Consider the following 22,341-nt stretch of genomic DNA (forward strand, 5'->3'; position numbering starts at 1 on the left):
AATTTCTAAAGTCCCGCCCCCAAACCCGGCATTTCCCACCTTCACGGGGGTGGGACTGGAATCAGGCCGCGGTTCACGCATGCATGACTCATAGAGACAGCTGGCTATTTAAATTACCAGCTGCCTCCACTGAAGTGGAATTTTGGAGAACAGGAGTTGGAGATTAGAATAGGTAGGAGGAGGTCTGAACTTGGTGGATTCTTATGGGTAGCCAGGGTACCCCTTTGGAGAGGTAAGGTACCCCTTTGGATAGGGTTCCTGGACACCTTTGGGAGAAGTAAAACGCCCTTTTAAAGAGTTAAGGCACCCTTTGGAAGAGTTACAAGTGAACGTGATTGTGCACTTTTTACGCACAAACTCATTGGAATTGACAAGCTGTAAAAGAGGTGTCCAACTGTCCAAGAGCTGTCCAGCTGTCCCGGAGATGTCCAGCTGACAAGGAGATGTCCAGCTGTCAAGGGCATGTCCAGCTGTCCCGGAGATGCGCAGCTGTCAAGGAGATGTTAAGGAGCTGTCCAGCTACCAAATCTGTCACAGCTATTCCAGGAAGTGTCAAACCTGTCAAGTTTGTCAAAGATATCTAGGAAGTGTCAAAGCTGCCAAGAAACTGGCCAAGTATTCTAGGTGAGTTGGCATGGAGGGAGGTAAGGGCAAAGGGTGGTGGGGGCATGGGTTGACATAGGTTGGCATGGATTGGGCATAGGGAGTGCGTGGGGTTTGAGGGGGGTGAAGGGTGACGTCTGGAGAGATGTTTTTTCTTTTATCATTATTTTTTAAAACACCATGTGGGGCACAGAGGCAGACCTTGCGCCCAGCAGCTGCAGATTCGTTCCAGAATTGCCCACCACGACTTCTGTTCCAGCCCACCCCACTGACAAAAAATCCCACCTGCCGGGAGCCATTTTTAAAGGTTAGGTTTGCCAAGCTGGGAAATCACCCAACTCTGCACTCCCGACCCGGGGACGAAAATCTGGACCTCTGTTTCTTTCTGCACTGAAGTCTGTCTTCAAAATTCATTCTTTCTGTAACTTCCAGATATCAATATGGCTACATTTTGACGAAGTAAGTACGACACAGCAATAGTTTATTTAAATTTAGTTTTAGAAACATTGGAACTAGACTAGGCCATTCAGCCCCTCAAGCCTTTCCACCATTCAGTCAGATCATGGTGGATCAGTATCCTATTTCTATCCATCTGCTTTGGTTTCATATCATTTAATACCCTTGGCTAGCAAAAATCTACCACACACATTTAAAATTGTTAGTTGAGCCAGCATTTGTTACTTTTTTATGGGAACGAGTTACATACTTCTGCCACTCTCTGTGTGAAGAAGCGTTTCCTAACTTTTCCCTTTTAGACATATTACCCTTTAACAGCTTCCTTAAACGTAAAGTCATAAACATCTACTGGGTCTTAATTTTTGAATCTCTAATCAGATTAACGGTAAATATTATGTCCTTTGTCTTTTGACAAAGGAAAATCGAAGCAACTTTAGTCCTTGGGGTAGATGTCAATAATGCTGCTGCTCTTCAAGCAGAGCAATGTGATCTTTTACATTCACTCATCAAGAGGCAAGAACTCAGTTTTGTTTCTTGCATTGGACTACTTCCTTAGTTCACACTGAATGTCCATCTAAATGATACACTCCCATTACCTGAGACTTCTGAACTGATTAACCTTAAATCAATGATTACACCTCTGCTGGCATTTATTCAGCTGTCACCAAAAAAGACAGAATTAACCAAAAGGATATTTAACTTCATAAAATTCCTTGTAGCAGATTTTAAAAAGGAGCTCTAATAGTACATTTCACTCCTCCAGCTACAAATACTCTGTTACAACTGTTAGAAATGCATCCTCCCTACACAATGGACAACTTAGTTTGCATGTAATGGGTAGCAAAAATCATGAACCTGTTCTTTATAAATTACAGCGTGAACAGAAGAATTCTTACTACATGACTAAACTGCACACGGAAATCTAAGGGAGGAATGAACTAAATAGCCCACATACTATAACATAAATGTAATAATGTAATAAAATAGTTAATTTGTGAACATCACTGAAAGGAGAGACATGTTGCCGAAGCTTTTCATCTTACACTCATCAGGACAAATACAAGAATGCCAAATTTTAAACAATCAAAACAATTTATACCACGTGAAAAAAGGTGCTGACTGATTGACAAGTCAACTCCGATTTGCTGAAGCATTGCCATGGAGAAAGCAACAGGGAACTATAGGCTCCCCAAGTTGCCAGGTAAATGAGGCATGTTACAAGCTCAACTGATCATCTTGATTTTTTGCTTGCTAGAAGCAACATACATTCATACGCAGGGACATGTTCTCTGCAAACAAAAGGAATATTTTCAAGCCTTGGGCCTTTTTTGAATTACCTGGGAGCTTAAGGAGCCTATAGTTCCCTGTCGCTTTCTCCATGGCAAACCCTCAGCCAATCAGAGTCAACTTGCCAAATAATCAGCAACCTTTTCTGTAGTATAAATTGTTGTGAGCGTTTGAAATTTGGCATTCTTGTATTTGTCCTGATTAATGGAAGACAAAAAGCTTCGGCAACATGTTTCTCTTATCAGCAATGTTCAAGTTCTGGACTACCAAGTGATAGTTAATTTGTGAATGATAGATTAGATACAACCTAATTTCATTTATTTTTAATCGTTATTACAATCTCTATTACAAATCTCTTCTTATAATTAACTTTTTCACTTATCCTAATTGCATCTCCATTATAGCCAATAAAGAAATTTGAACAATGAAATATTGAGTCCAGATATTGTCAATCCCTCAAATTTGTAGTAATGAGGCTCAGGTACTACACTGTTATTAGTTCTTAACTAGCAAATGAGATATAATCATTCTCTGCATGCACACAAATTAATGGTGCTATCTTCTTATGTACTGTTGTGTTCTATTGCTTTCTCTGCAATCCTTAGCCAAACTTTTCAACACAACAATCATTTTCAGTGCCAGAAACTTTTTAATCACTGAACCCTAAATCAGTTTTTGTCCAGTTAGCAAGTAATTAATGTAAATTAAATTTAATTAAATTCACGTAATTAAAATAAATAATGGCTAGGTATAGCACAGAAATACACATGGCTCCAGGATACTACAATTATTAACAACTTGGATTTATATAGCACCTTTAATAAAGAAAAACATATAAAGGTGCTGCAGAGGTGTACGAAAAAATAGGCACTAAACCTTCACTCTGCTGAAATAGCACGTAAACTGGTGGATTTGGAGAGCTGTTATAAATCTTTAACCAACTGGATTTAGTCCTGAAAGAGAAGTGAGGTAATATGCTTTTGACTATCATTTTTTTCCAAATGATAGTGCTCCTTTTGCGCTCCTTTTGTTTACAGTTTTATCTGATAATTTTCCAACAATGGAGTTCATCTTTGTGCAAACCAGCAAAAATCTGGTATCATTATGGCAAAGCTAATACATTGATTTATTTTTTCAGTCAAGCCATTAGAAAAACAAATTCAAATTGTATGCTTACATTATACACTTGAACCTTAACATAATATTCGATTCGTCAATGTGGACTATGAACAGAATCGTCACGGGTTTGCACTAAGTGTGTTAGCAGGCAGTAAAAAGGACGATTTAGCCGCCAGTCGCAATGGCCCAATCCCATCTCATTAATCACGCATCCCTGGGAAACATGCCATTTTGATGGCGGGCGGGTTAACATTCGCCTGCCACACCATCACCTCACCGCTTCATCATGCTGGGCACCACAATAAAGTGCAGCCGTGCGCACACCTCTCAGTGCTTCCAGCCCAGGACTGTTGCAAAGAAGACATGGTCCAGAAAGGTAAGAAGACTGCAGCCCCCCGCCCCGGTTTAGTAACGCGTCCCTCGAGTGCCTTTTGGATGCCATAGAGGCTGCCATGATGTCCTCTACCCCTGCTCTGGCCACAGGAGGGGCAGCAGCATCACCACTCCAGCTTGGTAGGTGATGGCAGTGATCAGTGCCAACTTTGCACAGAAGAGGTTGGCCATCCAGTGCAGAAAGAGGAGGAAAGATCTAATCCGTGCAGCCAGGGTAAGGCAACCATCTCATCACTCTAAACTCACATACTCAAGCCCATCACACACTTACTGGCATCTCATTCACTGCCAGCTCAAGGGGCATCACCACTCACTGTCTCACACACATCCTCACATCTCCATCTGGCCTCATCTCTTCTGGAGACTGCTTCCTCAGCCCTCACCATCTTGAGGCCACTTGCACAGATCAACTTGCGCCCCCACAGACACCTTGGGATATGCCCTTCCCCACTACAGGCCTCGCCCTGCAGCCGCTTCCCTTGCCTGAGGCTACTTCTCCCCCTTCCCCAAGCAAGCCCTAGTCCTGCAGCCGTTGAGAAGCCACCCCCACCTTATGACTGGACTGGTAGGTAGAGACCGACCCCAGAATGTCCCTACAAGTGATGTGGTGCTGTCTGTGAAGCCAGGTGCCAATGACTGCGTGCGCTGCCCAAAGCAAGGTAAGCAAACAAACCTCGAAGTCCCGAGCAAAGTGCAGCAGTCAATTTGCACGCACCAAGCTCCCATGAACAGGAAAGTGATAATGACCAGATAATCTGTCTTTGCGAAGTTGATTGAGGGATCAATGTTGGTCAGGATATGAGGGATAACTTCCCCGTTCTGCTTTGAAGTGCCATGGGATCTTTCACATCCATTTGGGAAGGCAGCTGAGGCCTCGGTGTAATTTCCCATCTGAAAAACAGCACTTCTGACAGTGCAGCACTGGAATGTCAGCCTTGATTTTTGTGCTGAAGTCCTGGAGTGGGACTTAGCCCAGAACCGAGAGTGCCACCAACTGAGCCACAGCTGACAAACAAATTCTAAAGAGTGAGGGAAACCTTAGAAAGTGGAAAAGAAAATGAAGAAAAAAATATTTTTAATACATGATTTGTCTGTTCACAATTACCCTGAGGAGGAATTTTCTGGAAACTCGCATCTTGCACTTCATGCCATTGCAATTTCCAGGAAATTATTGCGTGATTGACTCATTACTGGCATCATGCCAAAAGTTCCTGGGAACCTATCCTGTGAGCCTTGTTGCAAGAGTGGGAATTCCATATCACGTCTCTGTATCTACTCCAGTAAAGCCACTGGCTATGTCTGATGCGCTAGATTAAAACTGCTTTGATCACCATTGAGCTTAGACTGAACTGGAATGGCACTGGTAACCTGGCAGCAGCTTGATTTATTGCTGCAAGATCAATTTCCCTAAACAAAGATCTTTCTACCAAGCTTTGCCAAGCTAATGCAAAAACAATTATCTTTCACATGCACTAGCTGAGCCAGAACGTTTCCTGTTAAACGGAATTGAATGTATAAAAGCCATTTAATGTTTGTAGCGCTTCACTGATCTCAGGTCACTTAGCACTGTCAATCGTTAATTTTAACATGGAGTATTGATCCAAATTCACATTTCTTTCAGAATACATATTGATAAATACATTTAAATCCGCATCAATGGCATAGTGCATCAGTCAATACTTTGTTGAGGAAACATAGGTAAAATTGGTCTATTTAAAACATTAAAACGACAATTTGAAAATCCATGCAGCTGCTCCTTATTTAAAAGGCAAGAATATCTGAGGAATTATTAAATAATTACATCCTACAGCTCTTGCACTGAGTATTAATATATTTCCCCAGCAAAACACCGGATGCACGCTTTGAAATCAATTTGCCCAGCAACATCTGAAAATTATTACAACTTTGCAGCTTTCCATTGTTTCAAGGTACCTGCAGCCACATGTGCTGCCCATATACACTCAGGACTAACTTAAAAATACAAAATAAATCACAGATTTATGATAAATTCACAAAATGAAAAATCACGGGTCAAATAGAGCTATTAATAAACCAGAACTGAAAGTAGATGTACGATGCTGTTCAAGTGATTTAACTGGAATTGATGACAAACATTTGTCACTGGAAATTGGTTGTGTCACTCCAGGATCTTCATCTTCCTCTGTGTGGTATATTCTATCCTCGCTATTCTCACTGTGGTTCTATCTTCACTATCCTCACTGCGGTATATTCCATTGTCACCATCCTCACTGTGGTATATTCCATTGTCATCATCTTCACTGTGGAATATTCCATTGTCACAATCCTTGCTGTGGTACTTCTACCTTCACTCAAGCAATTACAGAATTGCAACATTTAAGGAATTAGTCTTAGAAGAACTTAATGCTTTAGAGAATTACATATTGTGAATTGAGAGTCATGAATTTCTTGTGGTAAAATAAATAATGATCTTACAAAAATGGTGCAGTTTTTGAATAAAACATATAAAATGTTACATGTTAATATAATTTTTAAATATTTCATAAATTAATCTCTCTGAGACAAGTAAGGAAACATCCAAGGGACAGACACACCATCCATGGTTAACTAGAAAAGTTACAGATAGTATCAAACTTTTTTAAAAACAAATAATTGTGCAAAGACAGGGGGCAGGTGAGAAGATTGGACAGAATATAAGGAACAGCAGAGAATGACTAAAAGACTAACGAGGAGAGAAAAATTACAGTATGAGAGAGACATAGCCAGAAATATGATAACTAATAGTAAGAGTTTTTGTAAATATTTTTTAAAAAGAGTTAACAAAGTGAGCATTGGTCCTATAGAAAGTGAGTCTGGAGAATTGATAATGAGAAACAAAAAGATGGCAGATGAATTGAACAGGTATTTTGCAGCAGTCTTCACGATACAGGATACAAGTAACATCCCAGAAGCAGCTATAAGCCTGGGAATGGAAGTGGGGAAGGAAGTCATGAAAATCACAGTCACCAGAGAAGTGGTGCTAAGTAAATTGTTGGACCTGCGGGCTGACAAGTGCCCAGGTCCTGATGGACTTCATCCTAGAGTCTTAAAAGAAGTGTCTAGTGAGATAGTTGATGCATTGGTTTTCATTTTCCAAAACTCCCTAGATTCGGGGAAGACCCCATTAGATTGGAAGATAGCATTTAATTCCATTATTCAAAAAGGGAGGGAGACAGAAAGCAGGAAACTACAGGCCAGTTAGCTTAACGAACATTTTTCGTAGGGAAAATGTTAGAAGCTATTATTAAAGAAGTTATAGCAAGGCACTTGGATAAGCTCAAGGTCATCAGGCAGAGTCAACATGGTTTTGTGAAAGGGAATTATGTTTAACTAGCTTAATGGAGTTCTTTGAGGAAGTAACATGTGCTGTGGATAATAACCTTTGGGTTTGATATGGCTGAACTGTCAAAGGCCTATTGAGGCTATTAGTCAACAAATTGAGGCACTTGTCAGGGCTGCCCATCCAACCTTAAGGTTGGCGGGCAGGCGAAGAGCCCAGTCGGCCTTCACATTTTTCATAGAACCTCATCCACGGGCGGGATGAGGTTTCATGAAGGGTTTATAAGTTTAATAAAAATTTTTCTTAAAATTCATTGACATGTCCCATCTCATGTGACACTGTCACGAGAGGACATGTCTACATCATTTTTTTTATTCTTTATTTCAAGATTTCACAATCAGATTAATCTCCCTGAGACAGCGCCATGTCTCAGGGAGATTTCTACATTCTTTCGCGCGCATGCACGGAAGAGCGGAGGTCCCGACTCTCCTTCCTCTACCCGCCCGCACGGGGCGCGCTGAGCTCTTCCCAGGTGCATGTCACACTGGGCGGGCCTTAATTAGCCCGCCCATGTAAAATGGCAGTGCAGAGTCGATTGCGGGCAGCGATCAGCTCTGCGCCAGCCTGCGCCTGCTCCTGCCCAGCCCACATGACGGGGAGAAAATTCTCCCCCATGGTATAGGGGGTAACATATTGGCATGGATAGAAGATCAGCTGGCTAATAGGATGCAGAGAGTAGGCATAAAAGGGTCTTTTTCAGGTTGGCAAGATGTAACAAGTGGTGTGCCACAGGGATCAGTGCTGGGACCTCAACTGTTTACAAATTATATAAATGACTTGGATGAAGGGATTGAAGGGATGGTTGCCAAATTTTCTGATGATGCAAAGACAGGAAAGTAATTTGTGATGAAGACATAAGCAGGCTACAACAAGATAAAAGATATAGATAGGTTAAGTGAGTGGGCAAAGGTCTGGCAAAGGGAATATAATGTGGGGAAATGTGACATTATCCATTTTGGCAGGAAGAATAAAAGATAAGCATATTATCGAAATGGTGAGAGATTGCAGAGTTTTGAGGTGCAGAGAGATCTGGGTGTCCTAGTGCATAAATCACAAAAGGCTAGTGTGCAAGTACAGCAAGTAATTAGGAAAGCTAATAGAATGTTATCATTTATTGCGAGAGGAACTAAATACAAAAGTAGGGAGGTTATGCTTCAGTTGTACAGGGCACTAGTGAGATCACATCTGGAGTATTGTGTACAGTACTGGTCACCTTTTTTCAGGAAGGATGTTAATGGGGAGAATTTTCTCCCCATCGGGGGGGCCGTTTGGGAGCGGGCGCGGAGCTGATCGTCGCCCGCGATGGGCTCTGCACCGCCATTTTACGTGGGTGGGCCAATTAAGGCCCGCCCAGCATGAAGGATGGCTCCCAAGGATAGCGGGAGTGGGCAGGTGGCAGCAGGAGTGCAATGACCTCTGGGTCCAATGGCGACCCGGCGGCCTGTTCAAATAGCGTGCTGGCAGCCTTGCAAAGACTGTTCATCATGGCTAGCAGAAGGGCTCCCCATAGCATTGCTGGAGAGCAGGCCGGACAGGAGAGTAGGGCAGCGAGGCAGTGTGCCCCTCACTTTTCTGATGAGTGCCCAACTGTCCTCCTGGAGAGGTGGCAGCATGACGGGAGGTCCTCATTCCGAGGAACGGGAGGCGGAGGCCAACCACCCACCTGATCAAACATGCCTGGGAGGAGGTGCAGACATAGTCAGCTCCCATGATGTGGCACAACGCACATGGGTCCAGTGCCGCAAGCAATTCAACAACCTGTTGCGCTCGGGAAGGGTGAGTACCATGTCGGCAGAGGTCACTTAACACAGCAGGTAGGCTTTCCCCCCAGTGCCACCACCCCAACCCCTCCCCCACCCCACCCCCCAACTCTGAATGCAGTTATAGCATTGAATCCTTCACGGCACGTTTCCCTCGCTAGGTGGGCCAGCAGATATTGCCCATGCCTACTTCACTCTGAGAGAGTAGTGCTGAGATGGGTTCTGCACCCACAGCATGTGTTACACTTACCCAGAGTACTGTTTTGTGGGCAACCTCAACGATCTGCACCTAGACACAGTGCTGGAATTGCGAAGCATGTCAAAGTCAGGGTGTTAACATACTGGGAGGGGAGCTTCCAGGTGGCAGGGCACCAATCCATCTGCTGCCCTTGGCGTTCCACATGCTTGTGCGTCCTTGCTTTGCAAAATTAGACCATCTGGTGCCAAATTAGATGGAGGCAGCATGTTGGCAAGGGGGGGGTCAGCCCTGGCTTCTTGGTGTGAGTGTGCAGCAGCTGTGGGGTGACGAATCAATGGAGCCCTGCAATGTCCCACTCTGGTTGGGTTTGCATCTGTCACCTGCTTGACACAAGTGTGGACAGCTGATTGGGAGACTCCGCAAAGATCACCCACCGACCCCTGGAAAGAGAGCCGGAGGCATAGAAGTTGAGGGCAGTCATGACCTTCTGGCGTGGGGTGCCCACCCACACAGTTGACGCAGATCTCAGGGCCAATCATCTGACAAATGGGGGTCACTGTCTCCCTTGAGAGATGGAGCCTCCTTTGGCATTGCACCTCAGACGTATTGAGGTAGCTGCTTCGCCGCCTGTATACCCTGGCAGCAGGATAGTGGCATCTTCTACTGCCCCTTCTGCCTTGGACATCCTGTTGGCCCTGCGCCCCTTGTGCCTGCACCTCTCCTCCCAAAGGTGCCTCCCCTAGAGGCTGAATGTGGACTCCTGGCCTCCTCCGCCTTCTGACCCTCCCTTCCTCCTCAGAGGAGGTGCATCCTGTGGAGAGCACAACTCCCATTCCCAGGCTAAGGGAAGGCTTCCTGAAACCAGCAAGGCTCCAGAAATGATATTTACTCAGAGTCCTGAAAGCTGTTACTCCTGTCCAAGCAGCTGTGAAGAGTTTTGAAGTATTCCTGCTCACATAGGCAAGTATCAGTAACTTCAAGCATTAAATGTCTGACAAATAACACTCGCGATCCCATTCACCCCTCTTATCCTGCCCGTGGGTGAGGTTTATACAAATATGGCCTACCCGCCTGCCCTTTGCACCCGTGCGATGACCTGAAGATCGCATGGGCCCCGAAAAATCAGCGTCAATTGCTGCCTCAAGTGCCTTAAGTGGCTCGTTAATTAACAGTGGGCGCGCATCAGAGATCATCGTGTGCCCGCCTACCGAAATATTGCAATGGCGCGCGGTGACGTCGGGACGCTCGCCCGATGCCACCACACGTCATTTTACGCATCGGCGTGCGGGGCCCGCCCTTGCACGCCAATGAGAAAATTCTGGCCAATGTGTTGGAAGCAGTTCAGAGAAGGTTTACCAGACTAATACCTGGAATGGGTGGGTCGCCTTATGGGGAAAGGTTGGACAGACTAGGCTTGTATCCACTGGAGTTTAGAAGAGTAAGAGGTGACTTGATTGAAACATAAAATCCTGAGGGGTCTTGACAGGGTGGATGTGGAGAAGATGTTTCCTCTTGTGGAAGAATCTAGAACTAGGAGTCACTGCTTAAAAACAAGGGGTTCCCCATTTAAAACAGAGATGAGGCAAAATTTTTTCACTCAGAGGGTCATGAGTCTTTGAAACTCTCTTCCTGAAAAGGTGGTAGAAGCAGAGTCTTTGAATATTTTTAAGGCAGAGGTGGGTAGATTCTTGGTAAACAAGGGGGTGATAGGTTATCGGAGGTAGGCAGGATGCAGATTTGAGGTTACTATCAGATCAGCCATGACCTTATGAAATGGTGGAGCAGGCTCGAGGGGCTGAAAGGCCTACTCCTGCTCCTTGTTCGTATGTTCGAGACACTGCCAGGCTTAGTGTTTTGAAAAGTGTGGTATTCCTTCCTTTACCAGGCATAAATGGGATTTATAGAATTGGTTGACTTCCTTGATTCATTGTTATGTAGCAAAACTATTATGGACTGAACATGAATAGCAAAGGAAACTGGCCAGCATCTCCTGAGGCGCATTATAGTCTTGTAACTAATGCATCCCCTTACACTATTCTACATCATACAATCCTCTGAGGGTGACACCAAATGAACAACGGGTGCAATCAGTTACAGTAAAATAAGCAATCTTCAGTGAGCAAAGGGAAAAGAGGGACAGGAATAAGAGCCTGTGATGAGAGAGGAAGGTTTGTTTTGAAGACTATTTGTTCTTTTCCGGCATGTTTAAGATATTTTCTGTGTTGGATTTCTTTCTAACTTTTTTTTTAAATACGTAGAAAATTCAGTCTTTGATTTCAGATGATTTGGTTATGGGTGAACATGCATTGCTAGTGCCATTGGGGAGGGCTTTAACTAAATTGGTAGGATGGCAAGGGAACCAGAAAATAGCAGGGAGGATCAGAAATTAAATCAGAAGACAGAGAGATATAAATAGCAGTAAAATTAGAAATATCCAAAAAAATTGTCAGGACTAGTTTGAGGAAAACAGCAAAAATAACAAAAGGAGGAAATCAATTACGTGTACATCAATGTCCGACGTGGTTGATGAGCTGCAGGCACAGACTGCTACCTGAGATTATGATGTGGTTGCATTAGCTGAGACATAACTAATACAAGGCTAGGAATCTGCTCTTGATATTCCTGGTTATCAAGTATTCATGAATGATAGAGAATGGAAAAGAGGGTGGACGTGACAGTATTGATTAACAATAAAATGCAGAATTTAATTTATGCGAACTGAGTCTCGCCCACCAGTTGGAGAACTGGTGGAACCCCCTCTTCTCCCTTGGAGGCCCAATGCAATTGCAAGATAATCAGGCACTTATCTGGGCATCGTTGGACCTCCCATCAGATTACACTCCCAGTAGAGCAGAAATCCCACTCCCTATCGCTGCCGGCCAAAAAAAGGTCTCCAGTTCCTGCAACACCACCAGGAGCAGCGGCCATTGCTGGTATTACACTTAAGCTTGTAGGAGGGACCAGTCATCGATCTCCAGACAGAGATGAGTGTGGCCGGTATGGGGGTTGCAGGGAGGCCAGGGTCAGGGAGGGGGTTTGACAGCAAGGACAGGGTGGTGGCCCATTTCTCAATGCTGTGTCCCTCAAAAGGGCACAGAGTGCCCATGAATGAGGGATCCCCTCTCCCCCAGTAGACTGCTGGCAAACACAACAGTGTATTCTGGGCAGTGTCCCCAGATTCTCAGTGCCCTGCCCGGCGCTGGTTGCATACCAGTGGCGGTAGGATACCACCCAGGTGAGAGCTTGATTGCGGGAGTTGGGAAAGCGGTGGGGGTCCACCACACGCTCTCTCGCCAGATCAAACATAAGATCATAAGATAATAATAAATAAGAGGAGGCCGTTTGGCCCATCGAATCTGCTCTGCCATCAAATAAGATCATGGCTGATTTGATTGTGGCCTTAACTCCTTTCCTGCCTGACCCATAACCCTTGACTCCCTTGAGATCAAAAATCTAACTCAGCCTTGGATATATTTAATGACCCAGCCTCCCCTTCTCTCCATGGAAGAGAATTCCAAAGACTAACGACCACCTGAAAGCAGAAATTCCTCCTCATCTCTGTCTTAAATTTTAACTATATCCCCAGTTCTAGATTTCCCACACAAGGGGAAACATCCTCTCAGAACCTACCCTGTTAAGCCACCTCAGAACCTTGGGGAGAATGTTCTCCCTGTCGGGACGGCTGAGTGGGAGCGGGCTGTACAGCTTTAACAAGTCTTCCCTATTTTTATACTCCAACCCCCTTGCAATAAAGACCAACATTCCATTTGTCTTCCCAATTACTTGCTGTACTTGCATGCTAACTTCGTGTGACTCATTCACAAGGACACCTAGATCCCTTTTACCACAGCATTCTGCAGATTCTCTACATTTAAATAATATTCTGCTTTTCTATTCTTCCTGCCAAATTGGACAACCTCACATTTTCTCACATAGTACTCCATCTGCCAAATTTTTGTCCGCTCGCTCAACCTATCTTAACCTATCTATGTCCCTTTGCAGACTCTTTTGCCGGAATTTTCAAGCCCCTCACGCCAGCTGGATCGGAAGATCCCACCGATGTGAATGGAGATTTCAATGGCTTTCCAGCCCAGCTCCCGGGGAACCTGCCATTGGGGGGGCTGGAAAATTCCAGCTTTTGTATCCTTCTCGCAAATTGCTTTCCTACCTATCTTTGTATCATCAGCAAATTAGGGTACAATACGGTTAGTCCCTTCATCCAAGTCATTAATATAGATCTATCTTAATCTTAATCTAGATCGTAACTTATGTCCGGGTGGGTTGGAGGGGGTTGGGGAACGCGGTGGTGGGCATTAAATTCTGCCTGATATCCTAAATAGGAGAGATATTCTAGATGGTTCTGGGACTGAATCACTTGGCTTGAGTTGAGGGGCAGAGGGGAACCTTTTATAGAGCTCAAAACTGTAAAAAGGACTTAGATGTGCAAATTCCTCAGCAAATTTCAAAGGCATGTAACGTAAGAATATAGAGAGGACTGACCAGCAACCTTAACCCATGTACCCGGCTTTGCCCAAGTCACTTAATAGCTTTGGTTAACAAAAAGCTGTCAATTTGAGATATAAAATTAACAGTTGGTCTAGCATCAATTGTCATTTGCAGAAGAAAGTTGCAAACTTCGACCACATTTTGGGTGTAGAAGTGTTTCCTAATTTCTCTCCTGAAAGGCCTGGTTCTAATTTTCAGAATCTGCCCTCCAGTCCAAAACTCCCCAGCCAGCAGAAATACTTTCCCTCTATCTACCCTATCTGTTCCCTTTAATATATTGAAAACTTTCGGAATTTGGGGGACTAATGTGGAAAGTTAGTGCCCTATAAATGCTATGATTTTAAAAAGTGTAGATGAGCAGAGAGACCTTGGTGTCCATATGCACAAATCCTTAAAGATGGAATGGAAAGTTGATATGGTGGTTAAAAGAGCATATAGGCTACTTGGAATAGAGGAATAGAATATAAAAGCAGATGTTACGCTAGGACTTTATAAATCACTGGTTAGATCTCAGCTGGAATACTGTACACAGTTCAGGGCAACACATTTCAAATAAGGTATAAAGGCTTTAGGAAGGTTGCAGAGGAGGTTTACAAGAATGTTACCAGGAATGAGGAACTTCAGTTATGAAGAGAAGTTGGAAAGGTCTGGACAGTTCTTGGAACAGAGGAAGTTAAGAAGTGACAGAAAAAGAGATTTTCAAGATGATAAGAGGTTTTGATGGAGTGGATAGAGATAAACTACTCCCTCTGCTGAGTGGGTCAATAGAGGTCGCAGATTCAATTCACTGATAAAAGATCTAGATGAGGAGACTTTTTTTCATTCATAGAATTGTTCAGAATCTTGCATTCTCCACCTGAAGAAGTGCTGGAAGTTGATTCCTTAAATAATTTAAATGGGAGTTGGACAGGTATTTGAGGATGAGGAACTTACAGGGCTACGGACAAAAGGTTGGGTTGTAGAGCTAAGCACAACTGCTCTTTCAAAGAGCCAGTAAAGCTGAATGGCTTCCTTTTGTGCAGAATGTTTCTATGATTCAATATTTCTACGATTCAAATATTTTGAGACAATTTCCAGAGTACTCTCTGCTATTGTAACCCTGGATGTTTGTTTCAAGATATTGTCATGATCAGCACGTCATGACTTCACATAAATTAACACATATTATCGTAATATTAAAAATCTTTACCTGTAAATTAACTAGAATGCACTGTTTTATATAAAATTCTAAACTTGTTCCCTGAGCCCTCCCCCAGAACAGAAGAGCACCATTTAGCAGGAATGTATACAAATTAAAATTTGCCACCTGGAGCCTGAAAAAAGATTATAACTTAAGTAGCGACTTTTCTGTGTGACAACATAATCCATCCAGGCGCTTCTAACGAAACCCACTTTTTGGTTTTTAAGACAAACATCTAGTCAAGTGGATGGACATTTAAATAAGCCATTCCCTGCAGATCAAGCTAAAATATAAAACAGACTTAGCGATTATTACAGCAGCTAACACGCCCACTGGTCCACACTGCAGTCGACTGTCAGCAAAAGCAATAGGTTGCACTGCCATCTGTACAGTATTACTGTTCACATATCATTTCACACAATGGAGGAAAATTGATGTTGCAACTGCCATGCACCTCAATACTACCTCATTCCATTAGTCAGTAGAACCAGTCCCTCCATGGGTAACAACTAATGACACTTTATTGTTTCAGGAATCACACCAAACATCTTCAAGAGAACCAATTACTGAGATACTTCCATGAAGCAATTGGGGCAGTTTGCACCATACAATTTAATTCCTAGATGTTCAGTTCTGCTTTTTGTTAAAATATTTAATGTAAAAGTCAACTGCCTAAAAACCACCAGGTTACTAGGATCCAAAGCATCTCATTGCTTGACCAACAAGTACCTTTCCATAGGGGAAGCCTGGATCGATTAGTTCACAATTACTTGCAGGGAAAAAAAAATCCCACATAATAACCACTGTTGTAACATTTACAAGTCTTCAAGAAGGAAACAATAAAATAGCTGATTGACCATATTTTACAACCTCTTACCCCGATGCAACAATGCAGATGCAGTACTAATCTGTGGAACATCTTGTTTTTATAAAGCTGCAGGCACCAACTAGGTCTGCATTTGGTACTAGGAGACACTTTCTTTGGGCCAGTGAATACAGGATCAGCAGAACTTTGATCGGGGCTAAAAAGCAAAACTTTAAAATGGAAAAAAAATAGCATTAACAGTGAAAGCTTCAAAGTACCACATGTATTTGTTTCTTCTGCATCATGTGAACTGATCTGTATATAATACTCCAGAGTTGCAAAGTAAAAAACTCTGCATTTCATGACTTCATCCCAATGAGACTCGAATCCCAAAGCGCTTTACTTCCAATAAAGTTCATTTGAAGTGTAGTTTCTGTTGTAATGTAGGAAACATGGCAGCCAATTTCAAGTAACAATATTAAAGTATAAAAAGGGGCCAAGTCAGTGGCTCTAGTGCCAATGGATTCTTTTATGACCACCTGAAAGGACAGTTAGAGTCTTAATTTAACATTTCATCTAAAAGACTGCACCTCCAACAATTCCACTAAGCTTTCAGTGTGGATTATGAATATAGATCTCTGGAGTGAGAGTTAAACCCATAACCTTTTAACTCAGAGGTGAGTGTGCTACCACTAAGCCAAGGCCAACCATTTAATACTTGGTAATACTTAGAGTGGTAATTGCGCAGAATACAAATAATTTACTCTGCTATGGGAGATGCATGAATGATTGGGGATTAAAGATTTGTTTTTTTTATCATATTTACAACTGATGCACATAACATTATAACTGTTATTAAATTAAATGTTTTTGTAATATCACCCCACAGAACAAGGATGTAGTAATAAACCATTACTGATCAAAAGAATAATTACACATCAGTTTCCCTACAGCTGAATAACCTATTTGTATCACTGCCGTTTGATATAACATACATAGTTTATTAATTAATGAAGCATACAAGAAATCCGCTGTGGAACATTCACTCAGCTGAAGCATAGTTTTCCTCTGGCTCCCAAAGGCAACATAATAAGGGAGTGGTCACTGTATTACAATAGTAAGTAAGAATTCAAGAGCTATTAGAAGCATTACAATATGTCAGCACCATAGTAGAGGAGACTAAAGTCTGCCTCTTTGGCTTCTCTCAGTTTTCCGAGACATTTCTGTTACAATTTGAACCTGACTGCTGGGAAACATATGTCTTAAAATTTTCTGATCTTTAATATTACAATTAAACATGTCGATAATGACCAACTTTGGAACTGACCTTGTGTGCTCTTTGTAGACATCCCCTTGTACAAGTTCAAATGTGTTTAATTAAGTAAGTCACAATAAATGATCTGTACAACACTGACTTCACAATTACATGCAACTGTCCATGCAACCTCTGGAGTTAGCTTAAGAGTATCAGGTGATATGCCTAGTCACTGAATTAAAGAAACATCTAAGGTGGGCCCAGTGCATTTCAGCCATAACCATTATAACCTGTCACTGCCCTTCACATCTGGAGACCAGGGTCCATTTCAACTGCAAACAATAGAGATGTGAGTTTTTCCTTAATAATTAATTAAAAAGTGAGTTGAGTTCACCCTGGCCAACAAAAATGCATTAATCTTATCTTCAAAATCCAAACTATAAGTAGATTTACTGGACTGTGTGTATGTTAGCATATTGTCTTTTCATTCATGAGTCTTCAGTACAGTTCAGACTTCTCCTGACGATCATTCAGAGAAATTTCAATTCTGCTTCTAATGAGCATATTTTCTATGATTCTATACTAAATTGCCAATCTCCACAGAGAGGTCACACTGATTGATGAAAAGCATGCTGTTTGGGGATAAGGTAATTTTGGCTTTGGTCCCTGGGCTGGGCTAAAGATCCTGTCCATACAGAGACGAATCATGACAAGTTCTGTCAATGCCTTTTGTGGGGCTTCTGGAGGTGGCCATTAAATTTTGAGTTGACCCATTATTACCTGGAGTGATCTGAGTTCCAGCAAAGAGCTGCAGAGCAACTGGAACTTCTAGAACTCAAGGCAGAGTCTATACATTAGCCATTCCAGAAATGCAACTCTCCCTATAACACAACTTGATGAAGTATTCATGAGATATATGCCAGTTGGACCACTAAGTCTTCCTGTAACCAAGAATAACAGTTATGCTAATTTAGTTGTTACAAGGTAGCTCTCTCTTCAATGGATAGTTCCAATCAACAAATGTCCATGTCTGCAGGAATTACCAAGTCTGCCATGTTGTTCATCTCCTCCAAGTCTGCTCCCCAACATGATTAAGTTTTGGGGTAAAAACGAAAGATGAACATCATCTTTGATGCCCTTCCAACAGTCATGTCCCATGCAGGAGTGGAATTTCAGAAGCAACTATGTGTGGGCAAAACGTATTGTATTATCCTGAGAAGGCTCTTGCTCATTCTGCTGCATGTAGTAGGATCTGCTTCTCATATCTCTTCATTCCTTCTTTGCTACTTGGCAATCTAGATCTCATTCCCAGATCCTTTGTATATTCTTTTTTCACATGGAGATGAAAATGATGCAAAGGGTGTAGAGGCTGGTGTCTGGCAGGGGAGTGGGGGTATATTCCCAGGGCTTTTGTTTACATTTGAGATGCGGAATTTGGCTGGATCTTGGAAGAAATATTTAATTTGTAGGTATCTATTTTGCTAGAAAAAGTGAAATTTCTCTGCCTGCTTTTGGATGAGAATAATCTGCCCATTGCTGTGAAGTTAACCAAGACTGGTGATATCTTTTTATGTTAGGGATCAAATGTAGTATAGGTATATCAAGGACACCCCATTGTGACAGATTAGAAGATGCATCAATTTTTCCTTAAAGGTTTTCAGAGATAGTTGACCCCTTTCCATGCTAGTAGTTTTATCATTACAACTCCAGGGCTTGAAAATATAATTTAGGCTTCAGTGCCGCACGGAGAAGAGTCTTGTATTGATTGCATTTTGGGTGGGATATTAATTTGGCCAGTTCAGGTGGAGATTTTAAAATCCCCATAGCACTATTTGAGAAGAAGTCTCTTGGCCAATATTTATTCCTCAAACAACACTACCAACCCAGATTAACTGGTCATTAATATAATTATGAGATCTTACTGTATGCAAATTGTTTTTCTTAATTCTTTCAAGGGCTCTGGGTATCATCAACAAGGCTAGTATTTGTTGCCCAACCCTAATTGCCCTTGAACTGAGTAGCTTGGTAGGCCATTTCAGATGGCAGTTAAGAGTCAACCACATTGTTGTGGGTCTGGAGTCAAATGTAGGTTGGACCAGGTAAAGACTGTAGATTTCCTTCCCTACGTGCCTTTGGTAAACCAGATCGATTTTTACAACACTTGATGTTAGTTCCATGGTCACCATTACTGAGACTAGCTTTCAATTCCAGATTTATTAACTAATTGAATTTAAATTCTACCAGCTGTTGTGGTGGGATTCAAACCCTGCCCCCAGATATTAGCCTGAGCCTCTAAATTATTAGTCCAGTGGCATTACCATTCCACTGCCATGGTTAGCATGTTTAGCTAAAGAACAGCGACCATTCTTCAAAACTTCATACTTCATTGGTTGCAAAATACTTTGGAATATCTTGAAGACATGAAAAACATTATACAAGTGCAGGTTCTTCATTTGTGGAGTGTTGTGCTGCTGTCAGACTTCTCTGGGGAGATATGTGCTGTCTACCCTTTTCAGATAATTGCTGTTAGGATCCCTAGTCAGCAATTCTAAAACCACAGTTTTCAACCTAAGCTGCACATTCATTTCTGTTCTTAAATGTGCAAAAAAGCGGACCTAAGAATCTTCTAACATCATTGTTCTGTAGTGAAATCACCAATGCAATCTGTCTGCTAACCAATAGCTAGCTTGCCAGCTGTGGCATGCTTCACATTATCCAAACAATCACTTACTTAGCATCTTTTCCCCTTGAGTGCTTACACACTGGGGGATTGTATGCAACAGCATAATTTGCCCTCTGACACCTTGCACAAGGGGCCAAATTTAATGTGTGACCTCAGACAGTGGTTTAGGATATTAGAAAGTAGGGAGCATCACAGCTGAGTCCATACATTCTTCACCTGATATCCACAGATGTACTTTCCAATAGGGCTCACTGGACAATGGATCAGGGATGGGAACCATGGCTCATGATGCTGACTTTATCAACAAATCCATCTGTGGAGCCTCTAATTCATATATTGTGTTCAAATGAAAATATTAACTCATAGAGCATGACACAAGTTTATGCTAAGTTGAAGTGACAATATATTCATCCACACCATACTCATCCACCACTTCCACCTACACATGGCTACACATAACCACTGCATAGGTAGTTTATTTTACACAAATGGTTTGTAATTGTATTGACCTCTGAAATAAATATGCAACTCAAAGTTCATTTGCATGTATGAAAGGATATATGACAATCTAGAGGGATGTACCTTCAAATTAATCAAAACAAAAAAACTACAGATGCTGGAAATCTGAACTAGAATGTTCAGCACGTCTGATGAAGGGTCTTTTACCTGAAAGGGCATGTTGTCTGCTCTCTCCACATGTACAGAGAGCCGTCATCTCCAGCTTCTGTTTCTGGTCTACATTTCACATTCTGTTTCTTAATTAAGGAAGTTCCAAGCCTAACAGCGTAAGTTTAAACAATCACAGTTCATTTAAGGAAATACCTGACGTACAGGTGCTGATAACATCTGGTAAAGACACTTGTTTGAATCTGCGCCACCAAAATAAACGTAGAGATAAACGAGGCCAATGGTCAGGGGCAGGATATTATAAAGAAAGTAAATCTGTCGACATAATCAGTATTCTGCAAGATTTAAAATTTCTGGTAATCTTTAGCACATTCGGTTGCTTGTCACAAACGAAAACTTGATTGGCACAAAAATCACTAAACACTTTTAAATGTATATTTTTGAATTTCTATTAATTTCTTTCGGGGACTTAAATGAAACTCTGCCATATCTGGCTCTTTCACTGGTGAACTGGTTATAAAGCTCCCGATTGATGAGAGACATCCCCAGTCTGTGTGTAGGTTTCAGGGCTTTTAATGTTTTGACCAGGGCTCCTCTATTTAGACAACAACATTAAATTCTAACATCGCAAACTGTTGGCGTTCTTTGCCTACCACTTTATTCACTTGTTAGCAATATGGGAGCAATGTATTAGTATAACCCACAAACACATATCAACTACAGACTTTTCTAGGTTAATATTAAAGACAGCCGATTTCTAACTCTAAATTGTCGCCTAAGGAGATATGAAAAGTGCAAGAGCTGAAGCAGGGTTAGGAAGTTTCTAAACAAAAGTTACTTTCGGATAGAAACACGTGCAGCTGCTGCTGGTGTGAGTCGCGGTGTTGGAGTGTGTGTGTGAAGTCCGCAGTAAAGTGCGGTTGCAGTGGGGTGGGAATTGTCCATAGCGGTTGACTTACCACCAGCGGGCTGAGAAGGTGATTGTCGGCGATCATTGGAGCCTGAGTCCGAAGTAGAGAGTGAGTCTGTCCCGAGGCTGTGAGTCCTCCAGCCGGGCTGCGAGCTTTCCGGAAAGCTCACCTCCTCCCAGCTTGTGCTTTCAGCGTTAGAATTCACTGGCAAGTCGATAGAGTCTGTAAAACCAGACCGGTCCGTATAAGGGGCGGACGATCCGGCGCCCAGGGGTTTGAGGAGCAGCAGGAGCAGCAGCATCAGGCTGCTGATGGGGCAAATCAAAGCGCACGTTGCCATAATGATGCCTGTTCGCTTCGGAGGTCTGGATTCCGTATGCCAAACAAACATACAAAAACACACACACCACACATACGAATGAAACGCCTTAGAGCCAAATCCGTGTGTGCAAAACAGTCGATCTTGAGCTTATTTGTGTTTACAGAGCGGATCCCGCATTCTCCAGTTAGTTCAGCAGCTCCGCTGTAAATAGAATCCAGGGTAAAAATCCATCTTGAACTAAAACTCATCCGGCTGCATCCGAGTGAGTGTAATAGAGAGAGACAGGCTGGCCGATTTGACTGACTGACTCCTCCTAGGGGTCGATGCTGATTTCCAGTTGAAGCCACGCTAATCCTAACATCTCAAAACTCAACTAAGAAACCACAAAGGAGCTAAAAGCATACTTTAACAGGATGAAGGTGTATTTTTTTTTCCCTTGTAGAGCGGACTACTTTATTTCCAAGAATCATCATTCCTGGGAACTAATAAAGTGAGTTTTCTTTCTTGAGAAATAAATACAGGGGGTTTTCTTGAGTGTGAACTATATATTATAAATTCAGGAGTGTATCAGATACACATGAATTCACAATGCTTCGCCTGATTCATTTGAACTTAAAAAATCTAGAATCAAATTAGACCCAGCTCAAATAGCTTTCCAATATTTAAACGGAAAATTGTCAAACTATAAATGTACCGCAAAACACGAGCTGATAAAAACTGTAGTTGTGCCAACCTTGCACAATGCAATTTTCAAGAACTTGCAATATTTTGCTTTAGTTTTATTTCACATTGTAACATATCTGCCTTGTAACTCTCTTCTGCGTTTTTCACATGTGACTGCAAGCCTCTGTGTAAAGCAGTTGAAAGTCTGCCATGT

At 42.4% G+C, this 22,341-nt stretch overlaps 1 protein-coding gene across 1 annotated transcript in view; it reads right to left on the reverse strand.

Annotated features, from left to right (window-relative positions):
- The window catches only part of heg1 (heart development protein with EGF-like domains 1), a 118,472-nt gene extending 96,769 nt beyond the window's left edge, over positions 1-21,703 (reverse strand). Inside the window, exon 1 of the mRNA XM_078551304.1 lies at positions 21,191-21,703. Within this exon, the coding sequence (XP_078407430.1) occupies positions 21,191-21,533 (343 nt within the window). The 5' untranslated portion in view covers positions 21,534-21,703. The remainder of the gene's footprint in view (positions 1-21,190) is intronic.
- Positions 21,704-22,341: the final 638 nt, after the last annotated feature.

This window comes from Cetorhinus maximus, chromosome 11 (assembly GCF_964194155.1).
Source record: "Cetorhinus maximus chromosome 11, sCetMax3.hap1.1, whole genome shotgun sequence".
Lineage (NCBI taxonomy): Eukaryota > Metazoa > Chordata > Chondrichthyes > Lamniformes > Cetorhinidae > Cetorhinus > Cetorhinus maximus.